Genomic DNA, 13923 nt, shown 5'->3' with positions numbered 1-13923 from the left:
AAATCACTGCAACCTCGAGCTGTATTAGAAAATTACTTTTGACAGGAACTGCACAAATAAAAGTTTTTTTTTTTTTTTGGGAGGGGGAGTTGTTCCTAGTATTCAGACACCACATGAATATACTAAGTATTCACTAATATTAAGCCAGAAAGGAGTCTGGGAAATGTAGTTATGCTGCAAAGACAAGTCATGCACTGACACTCAGCATGCCTCGGCGTTGGAAAGCACCACACAAACACATCTCAGTCGCTCCTATTATCTGGAAATGACTGGACACAACGTCACTTCTGTCCTCATATATCCACAGGGATAGTCTGTAGTTCTGTGTCAGCAGAACGCCGACATTTTAAAATAATTAGTCTTGTTCTCTGGTCAAAGCGATTTTATTTTGAAAATGTCAAACCTGCTTTAAGATGGATGGATCGAGGGTGAAAACGGGTGCAAACTGCAGCAATCAGTGTTCAGATTAGATTGAGCACAGAACGCAGTCCCATTTGGAGCTGATGTTCCTCCCCAAGCGAACACCAAGGACGTGCCGCATGGATTGAGGTTGCTAGGACTTATTATAGCACTGTGGACACACACACACACACACACACACACACACTTTGGTTTGATCTCTCTATCTGAAGCTCCTGAATACACAGTCAGTCAGCAGACATCATTCAAAGATAGCTGTTCATAAATGTCACAGGCAGGATGCATTGCTCACCCATAGCAACAGAGGTAAACACACACACACACTTCCCTAACACAAAAATACACACATCATTCATGACATGAGCTCTGAAAGACATATTACAACCATTACAAATCACTATTTAATGTTTTTTTTATAATTATTATTACTGTAGCTGTTAGGCATGTATTTTGCCATTTAGTTTCCATCCTTTAAATTATATTTATAAAATTCATACACTGTACTAGTTTGATCTTGTTGACTGGATATTTGTTGCTGCATTCTAATGGAAACAACATATATTATTTAGCCACTTAAAATGAAGCGTTCCATAAAGAACACCCTTGCTGGTTAGGATTCTGAGTGGTGCTTCGTCCAGAGATGATAAAACGAGTTGCTGTCTGTAAAGGCAACCATTGTTTTGAGCAACATCCTCCCTTTTGAAGCCAAACCAACAGTACTCCAAAAAGCACAATCTCCTGCAGAGGTCTGACGACGTAGATGGCGAGGCTGACGGTGTGTCCACTGGAAGTTTCCTGATGGTGTTTTTCAGTCATTAGTGTGGTGTGTAACTTGAAGCTACAAGGAATAGACGTAAAGAAGGTCGAGTACTTCAGGTACCTCGGATCAACAGTGCAGAGTGATGGAGAGAATGTGGAAAGGAGGTGAAGAATCGTGTGCAGGCAGGCTGGAACGGGGGGAGGAAAGTATCAGGTGTGCTCTGTGATAGGACAAAGGGACAGGTCTACAAGACAGTGGTGAGGACAGCCATGATGGACAGCTGTGAGACAGTGGTGAGGACAGCCATGATGGATGGCTGAGAGACAGTGGTGAGGACAGCCATGATGGACGGCTTAGAGACAGAGTCTCTGAGGAAAAGGCAGGAGGCGGAGCTACAAGTGGAGGAGATGGAGATGCTGAGGTTCTCCTTGGGAGTGACCAGGTTGGACAGGATTAGAAATGAGACAATAAATGGGACAGTGAAGGTTAGACGTTTTGGAGACAAGGTCAGAGAGACCAGACTTTGATGGTTTGGACATGTCCAGAGGAGAGACGGGGACTATATCGGTAGAAGGATGCTGAGGATGGAACTGCCAGGGAACAGGGCTAGAGGACGACCCAGGAGAAGATACATGGACGTAGTGAGAGAGGACATGAGTGGATGGTGTTGGGGAGGACGATGCAAAGGACAGGGTGAAGTGGAGGAGGTTGATTTACTGTGGCGACCCCTCACGGGACGAGGAGAAAGTACTGTAGTAGTGTGGTGTGTAATGTGTCCCTACCTGGGACCCATTGCTCCCAGTCTCAATCCGTGTTTAGGCTGCACAGGACAATGGATGTTTGGATTCTAAACTGACTTATTTGAGAATGTCGACACTCCACATCTGTTAAACAACCGTTAATATATAATCGTGGATGATGCTCGTCACAGACTCAGAGTTTTTGCGCGATAGAAAACACAAGCGAACGTACAGGAAGACGAGTCGGTTGGTGTCTGCCGTGTGGTTTTCCTCAGTGACTAAGCCACACACACACACACCCACATTTCCGTATGTTTAGTCCTCTTCCATCTATTTATCGGTTTGCTCGCCCTGCACTGAGCAACGGTCACCAAACAGTCTGGCGGCTTGTTTCAGGGGAATGGAATTCACCATTAGAGAGTGTCGGAGGGAGGAGAGAGAGGTAATGTGGGGAAGGAGGGAGGGCATCTAAAGGAAGAGGAGTTCATAGCTCTTCATAGTGGAGGTGAAAGTAGAGAAACGGTGGTGAAACAACGGGGAGATTATATTTATGCACCAATAGAAGAAGTGAAAGACGGATTCTTGTGACTCCAGTGACCGACGGACAGAAACCTGCTGCAAAGTCTCTCCTCCTCCATGGATGCCAGCAGCTTTGGGACTTTACCTGGAATCCGATAGTCGGTGGAGTTGCTGTAACTTTTTAAAAATCCTGTTTGGATTTTGTTTTTAAAAGCTTGCGGACATTTTATTCAATCCTGATGGACTCCATAACGGACCCAACGGTTCTGGTGCCCATCCTCGTGGTCACACTCCACTTCCTGACGGCGGCTGGGTGTTGGTTCTACTGTCGCCGTTGCCGACGGACACCTACATGTATAGCAGGTAGCTTTGAATGTTTCTCTGCGACCGCTGCAGTGTTGGAAGGTTAGGGTAAAACATCCTTTCATGAGTTTCCTTTTTGTTACTCCTCATGTGTTCTCAGTCACTGCTCAACTTCTTAAAGTCTTCCTTTCTTGTGGATAGAAGGACAGTCTTGTCGTTAGCTTCATGCGCTTCCTGTTTAGGCCCCACCCCACGCTTGTATGTTGAACCGAATAACTTATCAGACAGAATATCCGTATCCTCATTTAAACTGCTTCTGTTAGCATGTAGCTCAGCAGCTGTATGGCTTGTGACCGAAGTAGATGACATAATGCTAATGTTTTTCTAACCTTCATACTTCCTATTTTAGTTGTGTTTGTTTTTCTGATAGTTCATCCCATTTCAGTGAGATGTGCTTTGTTAATTCTATCATCTGAGGAGTTGGGCGAGCGAAATCCTCCTTATTTGGCTCTTTGTAGAGGAGTTGTTATATTTCATGCATTCAACCCAGCAACAGTGTGTGTGTGTGTGTGTGTGTGTGTGTGTGTGTGTGTGTTTGGCTGCTTTCGTGGCTAGCTACGCCTCGTATTTACAGCTAGACGCTCCACACCAAACAACGAGCTGCTGTGCTTCCACTAAGCTGCTAAGTTGAGTCATGCGTCTCATTCTTTGCTGCTATCAGTAAACACTGTTTCACAGATCCATGGTGCGGTGTGAAACACAGTCCAGTCAGCTGTTGTGTTTTATTAGTGATCATTTACATTTAGACCTTATGTTATTCATGTAGCGGCGTGTTTTATGTCACATTTTAACAAAGTGTTCGGGCTGACCTGGCTTTTATTTCTTGGCTTAGTAGCTGTCAGTAGTACCTCTTATAGCGGCGGCACGCTGCAGAAGTTTGCAGAATTCTAGTGATCGGCTTGGAATCACCAGGGGTTAAGTTGATCAATACTGAGAGACTTGAGGTGTCAGCTTTGATATTAAGACACACAAGGGATAAGATAAGGGAAGAACATGTTGTGTTATTCAGAATACTTTATTAATCCCAGACTACTGCTGTTAAATACATTTAAAGGAGATGAGCAGATTCTGGGAAGAAAATGAGAAACATTTGGAGAAAAAAAAAGGACGGTTTGATTGATCGTCTCAAGTTGGAGTGATACATCACTCTGTCCTCTGTGTGCGTCTTGATGACTGACTGATGCTAGCATTCACAGAAAGCTTTCCAGCTCAGCCTTTCATTGGCCTTTAAGCAGACTTATTCATCTATACCGCGACTCCATGGGACCTTTCTCTCATTATATATCAAAATAACAAACATTTTCAGATGGTTATGTAGGTATGAATGTTATAGTAAATATCTGCCACTGAAATGTTGAACCTTTAAAAAAAGACACAAAAATCTAATCACCAAAATGATCTATACTGTATATTTGGATGTGAGAGACTAAAACTGCAATAACCATCAATCACATTAATTGACGGTTATACATATGTAATGTGAGCTTTTGATTTGTGAACAAGAAGGAATTTCCCTCTGGTTGGAAGTCCTTTTTTAACTCCTGTCATTTAAGGGACGTTTTGCATTAATTAGCTGTGATATGAAGTCATTTATCTTCAGTAGTTTCCCTAATATGAGACTTTTAGATTTGTGTCTCTCTCTGCTTTGGCCACAGGAGGGCAGGTCGGATTGAGTCTGCTGACGGGGCTTGTGGCTCACTAGTTTATCTAATGTACTTTGGGGAGACACTAACTAACTACCCATGAAGGAGTGAGAGTGTTTGTATATTTAAGATGAGACGTCTTCTCATCCAATCGGTTGATTTGCAGTTCTGGACTAAGCTCCCGTAGCTTTAGAAATATTTGTGTGTTCAGTGCATAGAGAATAAGAATCGGAAGGAGAGGAGGAATGAAGTGACACTCACAGGCTGCTGCCAGCCTTTGAGTGAGAAGAAGAGGAGGAGGAGGATAAATGAAGCCTGGGAGCCAGCCTGGCAGAACGGAAACAGAAAATTAAAGAGAAAGTGAAAGAAGGGAAGACGGGCAATGGACCAAGAGGGAAGGAAGGACATTTGGAAAGCTCTGTCCCACTTGTAATTCTAATTGAATCACAAGAGGAGGAAGCCAGATTACCGGAAGATGAGTTTGAGTGAGAGAGATTAGAGGTGATAAAAGGGAGGGGGGGGGGTGAGGGATGAGTACATCCAGACGGGGCGTAAGCGTAAGCTCTGTCTGGTATTTTTAGTTCGGATGGACATGGAGGAGGAAAACAAACTGATGGCGTCGTTTAAACGCCCTGTTTAAACGACGAGGAGCTGTTCTCCTCGGAGGCCCTCTACTCGCTGTCGGATGCTTGTTGTCTCCCAACCGAATGTTTCCTCCTTCAATGGTCCCCATTCATCTCCCGTCTCTGCTGTGCATACACAAGGCCCCTGCACTAATGAGGGGCGTGTCTCTGCTTGGTCTGGTCTGGTCTTTTCTTGCCTGTATGAAATTAAATTATGTCACATGTCTGCCAGGCCTTTCCTGATGCTGAAGGTCATCATTTTCAAGAAGCTGCCGAGCTCACATTGGCATAGAGAATCCACGAGACGCTTGACTCCGGTAGAAAAGAAAGCTGGGGAGGTTTATGTTTGCCTCTTAAGGAAAGGAGACGACGCAGCAGGAGTTAAAGGCTCGCATCGTGGAGGTGGAGAAATCAGGGAGCTTTTATCAGTGTCAACACTGGAGTGAGTGTTTCCATAGTCCTGCAGAACAATCGATTCTTTCATGCCTTTGCAAGCTTCTGTACTACATTATCTGTCTGTTTTTAAGGATTCCTCTCTGTAGTTTACGTATTACCTGCCTGGGACAACGTAGTTCTGCTGCGTGAAGACGGCAGAATACAGCGTCTCACCGTCAAATTCTATCTGCAGCAGTCAGACAAATACAGCCGGAAAAAAAAGGCACTTGAATCCTCCCTCTGTAGCTGCAAAGAGAGTTTGAGGGTGCACAGCGAGGTGGAGGAACTAAAATACGAGAGAGGAGGCGGCTCTGCAGAGCGAGTACAGGGAGTCTGTCGGCATCCGGAAACAGTAAGTGAGCAAGCTAGGGAACGAGTGAAGGAGGGGGGGAGAGAGAGAGAGAGCGACGCTGCCTGGAGAGGAAGTGGAACTGTGTGGAGGGAAGGAGGGTGGGAGGGAGGGTGTCCTCTTTGGATTGAGGGCGGGTAGCTGACGCTGACTTTGACACACACGTGTGAGAAGGACTGAGAGGAGTGCGAGCGACGCAGAGAGACGGCCGGCTAGCGGCGTCTGCCATGACGGCTCCCAGAGAAGAGGAGGACGGGTGAAGCACGGAGGGAATCTGGTACTACCTGCTGGTGCTGCTTTCTGTGTGGAATATGTGGAGGCGGCACTAACCTGACGTCTGCGTCGGATTCAATCTGCTCTGACCAGCAGGGGGGAGCGATGTGGCCCGCCTACAGGAATGAAAGCCACCTCAACGCTCACCTGTACTCGCTCATGTGCTGTGCAGGTCAGTGCGTTTAGGGGAGTGCACGTCTGTGTGGATGAACGAGTGCCTCGCTGCGGCTGTCACCCCGAAATACAATGCTCCGTTGTTTTCAACCGTTCCTCATGTTCAGAGATGAGAACTGTGTGTGTGTGAGAGAGAGAGATACGCAAATGAAAAGCCTTTAGAGCCTGTTTCTGATTGGCTGTGGAGCTCAGCTCCCCCGGCAGGTTTGGGAAGCAAGGCGTGCTGCAGGGCTGAAACTATGATGCAAGCGTCTGAAGAAATATTTGTTCTGTGCCTCTGGGGTTGGCCTTTGGGTCAACTCGTTGTCATCCTTCGCAGCGTGTGTTGAAACCAGAGTTTTAGCTAAATATCTGACCTAAATTCTGAAACGAATGTCTTTTTATTTATTTTTATAAATAATGTTTCTGCTTCGTTAGTTTCAGTTCAAGGCTTTTTAAATGTTTATGTGAGAGAGAGTACAAGCTAACAAGATATTTGAAAGAGGAAGTGATGGGATCTCTGCTCATGAACACGGTAACCAATGAACAGCGGGCAGGAAGGAATAGAAGTGCCTGCAGAAGCCTGTCTCCTGATTGGCTGGAGCTGATTTGCTGTTTGACAAACTGGAGGGAAAGCGCTGTAATACTTATTGGTTAATACTGCAGATACTTTTATTGAAATGTAATAATTAGACATTGACAATATACTTAAACTTTTTAATGGTACACAAAACCAAATGAAACTGTCATTAAAACAAAGTTATTTTATGGTTGTTTATGGTTTTTTATTTTGGAGGATAGATGTTTTTAAAATAGAATCTACATATTTCTACAACCAGAGACGTGGGGACTAATGCAGTCAGGAATGATCAGAATCATTATTATGTATTCATTTGTGTTTTACGGGTGTATTTATATTTCTGCAGAAATGATCTTTGGAAGCTTTAGAAAACTTCTGCAGTTACATATTATGAAATATGTTTCTCATTTGTTCATGAATGATTGATCTTTAAATCTCTATCGATACACCGCTCAGAATACACACGCAGTTAGTGCTGTGTTTGTGTTCGGTTCTCAAACGAGCACCTGAAGCCTGCTGCTGACGTTTGGCTGCACACAGACCCCTCTGAGGTCACTCTGTCCTTCTGTCCACTGGTGACCTCCGTATTTTGCCGTCATGCAGACCATCTAATGTTGTGACTCTTCCCCTGTTGAACAAGGGCAGCGCTTTCCTCGCCAGAGGAAACGTAGACCCCTAGCGGAACGGGGTCTACGTTTATTTCTGCTTCATGTCTTTCATCTGTGTTCGTTGTGTACAGACACAACACATTCATTTCTGGAAGACGCAACGTCATTCCAGAGGACGTTTGACTTGAACGGAATGGTGGGAAGGCATAAGCGGAGGGTTTGTGGTTTCTCAGCCTGATACAAGCTTGATGAAAAACAGGCTCCGTTGGTGTGGAGGTGTGTGTGTGTGTAGGGGGGGGGGGCAGATAACACATTTGCGTCTCAGCGTAAGGCTCTATTCCTGGCCTGGCTGCCTCACTTCTGTGGCCTATGTAGAACTGCGGCTGAGAACAGGCTTCAGTCGAGACCAGGGAGGGCAGACCGAAGAAAAGAAAGCTGTCTAATTACAGCTCGGTTTATTGTGACTGTCATCTCAGTATAAGGTTAGGTTTCTTATTACCACTACCTGGAGCTGAGGTTCATGACCTTGGAGGACCTTCGCAGTGCTTGAACATTCAGTTACTGCAGTACTTTACGACTCGGTAATAGAAACGACACGTGTAGCCGTGCGAGGCCTCTCTTAGAAGAACAGAAGCGTTCCTGTTGCGCTAAATGAAGCCAGCATCATCTGGTCGTTTCCCTCCACCTCCTTCCTTTGATCCGGGCTGGGTGCGCTTGTTTTGAATGATGCACTTAAGCTGACTCCTCTCTCTCTCTCCTCTCCTCTCTGCAGATGAGCGGGACAGGGTGCAGAAGAAAACCTTCACCAAATGGATCAACAAGCATCTCATCAAGGTACGTGTCGCAGGTATCTGCTGCTGTCACTGGACGGGCCTGCGTCATCTCATCTGCTACGGAGTACATGCTTTACCTCCGGCCAAAAATAGATAGCAACCCTGTTTTGCCTTCACTGCTGCGATTCCCACTCTGACATTCACCACTGATGAGTGAAAAGCGGCTCCAGTAGCTCAGATCCTTCTAGCCGGGATGCTGTTTTGGGACGTTGTTCTGTGGAGGCATGAAAACAAAGTGTTCCTATATGGGCTTCTGGATCAGCACATGTCTGGAGGGGGAAGAATGAAGCGAGCACACCCTGCGGTGACTCATAGCGGTGGCTCAGCGATGCTCTGGAGCTGCTTCGCTTCGGCCTGCAGTGTATTTATACAGAAGGAAGAAAAACTAGCAAACCGAGTGACGCAAAGGTGACCCATTAAGTTTAATGGGTGGGTCCAAATCACGGCAGGTATCCTTGTTCAACGAATAAATTCAGGCGCTACTTGGCCCCATTATTCTCGGTTTGAGAGCAGCAGCAGTCGAAATGCTCGACGGCGAATGAAGAGAGTGAGCAGCAAATCAGCGAGACGCATTATCCGATTGTTTTATCTGCAGTTCTGATTGCGTCACGTATGGACAGGCCCGTACCTCCACTCAACCCTGCAGGAAGGGCACGTTTTCAGAGAAGAGTTGAGAGACGTAGAGCGACCCGGCCTTTATCTGTTTATCTGACCTGTGTCTGAATCACACTGCTCATCTAGCAATCTGCAGAAACAGACACATTTCTCTTGGGTCATTAATGTTTACATATATCGTGTGTTCCTACTGTCTCATCTGATTATGCATTACGCTTCTCTCTAATCCATAAAGAACAGCTGCGCTCAGCACACGCAGGTGGTGAAGACGGGGAGGGGAGAATGCAGAGTATTTGTCACATGACCACGGAACGAAGCGTCTGCCTGACCCCATAACTCTGCAGCGGCTGTCGTCACAGTGTCCAGCCTGTGGATGTAACTCTGTACGAGCTGGCGCTGCTGACCGGCCGCAGTGAGGGAATGTAGAATGTAGGTCAGAGACGGCAGCAAAGGTGGAGCTTTTACTCAGAGTCACTTGTTGTGGGACGGCGCTGCTTGACTGCTTTTATTTCTGCTTTCTATTGTGTGAGAACTGAAAAAATTATTAGTTGGTCTGTCTCATATTAATATTCGGGTTCTGTGAAATGGCACCGTTCTCTGTCTTTAAGAGCGTTTGAAATGAATGTGTTCAAGATTGTAACTCGTAATTTCTTAGGCATTATTTTTTGGCTAGTCGAGAATCAGTTAGCAAAATTAGAAAGGATTAGCGACACTTTAAATCCATCAAGCATGAGCCTGAAGAGGGAAGCAAAAGAGGCAACTTGCAGAGTAGCTCTCTGTGGCATAATGCAGCAACACAATGCAGCCACACCAAATGAGTTAGATGAATGTTATTGACGTGTCAACGCAACGAATGGAAAGACTCTCTTAGTACATGTGAGTAGATCAAATACACAGATATACAGACAATGGCACGAAACCTCTAATCTCTTGTGCTTCTGTTTAAAAAGTGATTGTATAAAGACACAGTGCATCATCTGTTGACTCTTAAAGCACAGGAATGTTGATTCTGCAGAGCTCCACCCTGCCATGTGGGGATTAGGCCCATCACAGACGGAGAGAAAAGACTTGAGAAAGGACATAGATAGGTGACGTTAGAATAAAAATAAAGACAGAAAGGAGAGGTGGACAAAGCCCTTCTGTGACACCATCGCTCCTTTTTTCCTGTTAAGTCTGTGTGTGTCATATCTGACCTGTTATTGCCTGCTTGGGCATAAAGACTATTACTGCTAGTGTGTGTGTGTGTGTGTGTGTGTGTGTGTGTGTTGGTGTCTGTCTGTGTCCAATACAAACAAGAATCTTTTTAAACGCTGACTTCCAAGCTACCTGCTGGCTGCAGCAACACACTCAGCAGTGTGTTGACTGACGGAGAGTAAACCCAGTCGATGTGGATTAGGAAGTTGGGAGCAGGCAAGAGGTTTGAACTGTTAGCCACAGCGAAGCTAAGTGAGCTCTTAAGATGTCTAATCGTGCCCTTGATCTGTTGTTCACTCAAATTAGCGGCTGTAGCTAAAGCTGCAGAGCAACCAGACAGGAAGTAATCCAGAAAAGGCTTTTGTCCATCTTGACTTTGGGGAAAATGTCATAAAATCTGAAAGAAACTTGCAACACAACAGCCCTTGATCTGTCTGCATCTGGATCAACGTGCAAAGGAGGTTTTTGTTTGATTCAATTTCATTTTTTTTAGAATTTTGTTGATACTTTTTAGTAGAATCCTAGGAAGAAACACACAAAGCATGAAACACAAACTGATACAAACATAACCTCCTTGATGGAGGCAAGAAACCGCGAGCAGTTTTGTGATATAAATCTTGTTAAATCAGAACAGGATAAAATGGTGTCGATTATTTTAACATTTTATGAACTGCCTCCCAAGAAAGAAATCTTCAACGAGCATCATTCTGGCACCATGCTGCACTTGTTAAACTGTCCAGCAGGAGAATGATGGGAGTTTAAAAGATGGCAACATGCAGTTGATCTGGACTCGGGCTCTTCATGTTGGGCGGCTGTTCGGGTCTGTTCGCAGGCTCGTGGGTTCGATCCAGACAAACGTTTGGTAAATAATAGAATGGAACATGAGTTTTAACGAGCTTGGCTTCATTTCAAATCACAGGGTATGCTTCCGGTAAGCTGGCGTTCAACACTCATTCAGGTTCTGGCCCCGCCCCCAGACACATTAACACACAATTGGACAAGAACGGCGCCTCATTCTCTGAGTTGGAGAGACCGTTTCATTCAGTCTAATTAACGCTTGTGCCATCATCTAAAACCGCTGATGTCAACGCTCGCTGTAGGAAAAGAGACAACGGGAGTGTGTGAGTGTGCCACGGATGAGAGGAAGATGGAAGAGGAGAGTAGGAAAGGGGCTTATCAAGGGTGAGTGGAGGGGAGATGATGTTTCTGTAACGACAGTAACAAGACAAACGCGTCGACTTCAGCAGAAGGCTTCCGTCAAGTGTTCTTTTTAGGGAGATGTAAAGATGGCTGCATTCTGAGCAGCGTTTACAGACGTCTGTCTCGAGGCGGTCTTGCCCTCCCGATGGATAGAAGAAGCGATCCGGTGGATCAGCCTCAATGCTCATTCTGCATTATCTTGTCACCTTTCAAACTCTCCTCTCTCACTTTCTGTCTGTCATTCTGAGTGTCCTACTTTACAACAAAATGCTGAGTCATTGTGCCAGCAGTGGTTGGCCTGGCAACCGTCACCGTCAGCTGTGGGGTCAATCGGCCCGGCAGATGTCAACAGAGACGTGATTTGCGTGTTGACTCATCTATAACTCTGTGTCTTCGTTCCTCTTCGTCAGGTGAGGAAGCACATCACAGACCTGTACGAGGACCTCAGGGATGGACACAACCTGATTTCGTTGCTGGAGGTCCTCTCTGGAGTCACTCTGGTATGGATGAGTATTTCTTGTATGACTCGTTTTTCCATCAGGGCGTGCTGGGGTTAGCGCTGTGACCTCACAGTAAGAAGGTACCGGGTTCACGTCCTGCCTGCGCAGCGTTTCTATGTTCTCCCCGTGTCTGCGTGGGTTCTCTACAGGTTCTCTGGTTTCTTCCCACCTCCTAAAACATGCAATTTAGGCGGTTGTTTGTCCTTTGTGTGGCCCTGGGACAGACTCCAGAATGCATTTTCCCGTCCTCCCCTGCTCTGCCATGAACCCGCTCATTGTTGGTTGTAACCATCGCAGCTGAGCGAGTATTAGCACACAAAGGTTTAAACCTTCACAGCTTTTAGGGACTTTCTGCTCCGGGCTGAACGTGGCGATGCCCGAGTTGTGACTTTGGATCATCACCGGGATGTAAACGGCTCTGCAGCAGTTTATTAGTTTATTTGACCAGTGTGTAACCCAGGCAACAGAAACAGATAGACTGCTCCTCTTTGAAACCTTCATCATTGGCCACAGATGGCGTGACCCACACTCTTTAGGTGCTGATTTCTTATTTACTGTCTTTCGTTTAGTTTTGCCCTCTTTCTCATGTTACACCTTCTTCCGCTCTTTCTCCCATTTCCAACTCTTCTGTTACTATAGCAACAGAAGGGTGACCCTTCACTGAAAAGGGCCCTCCCCTCTCGGGGCCCCCCTCTCATCTTGCTTGCAGGGGAGGATGAGGATGAGGAAGGAGATCAGGGAGTATGTTCAAATGTCCACCGTCACCCCCCCGCTCTAATCCTTTCAGCTTCACCCTCCGGCCTGTAGGTGGTGCTGTGAGGCTGCATGTGAGTGCTGTGCCACTGATTTCCTACCAGGATGCTGGACTGAAGAAGAGCCCGTACAATGCTGTGTCACTGTGTTCCTACTCGTGTTTGTAAGATGGCTGGGTCGACTGTCAGCGACCGACGGACTCTTCATCAGAAACAATGGCTGTGTGTCTGAAACACTAACTGCTGGGATTATTTCTCTGGATTTGCAGTGTGTACTTCTGTAGCTTCTTTATTACACACACACACCAATAAAATACAACATTTCTACTGTTCAAGTCGGAATATTATTCATATTAATGTCGTATTTGGCAGCGATGATATTCGGACTCGTTAAATTTGTCCTTCACAGAAGCCTAAAGGAGGAGAAATGTTAACATCCTTGCAGTCTCGAGTGATAAACATTCTAAATGAGCGAGGTGTCCAGGGAGGACGTTCTGTCTCCAGACGGCATGGCTTGGCTCTAGTTTGCCTTGGAGTTCTCGGCATGCCTTTAACATCTCACCCCCTCTAGAGAACTATTTCATATGGACGCAACTGCTGAGTTATACCTCACTGGCTTATGCATTTAATCCAGATTTACAGCATTTCAACTCAATGCCGCCACTTAAAAAATGTTTAAAATACACGTGTTCACTTTCCTCATCACTTTCCCCCCCTTTCTTTTCATTCCAGCCCAGAGAAAAGGGTCGGATGAGATTTCATCGACTACAGAATGTCCAAATAGCTCTGGATTTCCTCAAACAGAGACAGGTATGAACACGAATCCAGAATCTGGATGTTGTTCAGCCAACAAACGAGAGCCCAAAACATGCGTCGGTTATTCTGACAAGCAGCTCGTGTTAATTCTGTTTTAGAGTTTATTACCCGATGTGGGATCGGTGAGAGGAGACGTGGCGGTAAACTGTGAATTTAGCACAACTTGATGGAATCTATTTCCTATTTACACACATTCTTAAAGTAATGTCAATCCGGTTTGGAGTCAGCTCCATGCTGCATCTTCTTCTGGAAGTTCCTCCAGCTAACTTTGGTCCATTTTCCTGTAAATCTCTGTAATTTGCCTAATTTGTTAGAGAACTACTTATAAACTTCTCCAAACATGCCTGAAGTAAAATCAACTTTCAAAACTTTGTTTTAGTTTTTCATTTTCACGTTTGAATCGAAGGTCCAGACCAACAAGATATAACAAGTCTTATAATGAATTGATCATTTCTCATCCTTTAACATGAAGTAAGGAAGATGAGTGTAGTTTCCTCTCATTTCTCCAGTCTAGCTTACTTTAGATTTTGCTCGGAACTAAGCAGAC

At 45.6% G+C, this 13923-nt stretch overlaps 1 protein-coding gene across 1 annotated transcript; it reads left to right on the top strand.

The window, feature by feature from the left end:
- The first annotated feature begins 5985 nt into the window (after positions 1-5985).
- LOC137902853 (spectrin beta chain, erythrocytic-like) lies at positions 5986-13471 on the top strand. The gene is made up of 4 exons (XM_068746948.1): positions 5986-6297; positions 8239-8300; positions 11719-11808; positions 13293-13471. The coding sequence occupies exons 1-4, from the start codon at positions 6231-6233 to the stop codon at positions 13374-13376; spliced, it is 303 nt and encodes a 100-aa protein (XP_068603049.1). The 5' UTR covers positions 5986-6230; the 3' UTR covers positions 13377-13471.
- Positions 13472-13923: the final 452 nt, after the last annotated feature.

This window comes from Brachionichthys hirsutus, chromosome 13 (genome assembly GCF_040956055.1).
Source record: "Brachionichthys hirsutus isolate HB-005 chromosome 13, CSIRO-AGI_Bhir_v1, whole genome shotgun sequence".
In the NCBI taxonomy this organism is placed as follows: Eukaryota; Metazoa; Chordata; class Actinopteri; order Lophiiformes; family Brachionichthyidae; genus Brachionichthys; species Brachionichthys hirsutus.
The sequence above is the reverse complement of the archived record's forward strand: the minus strand, read 5'-3'. Positions and strand labels throughout refer to the sequence as shown.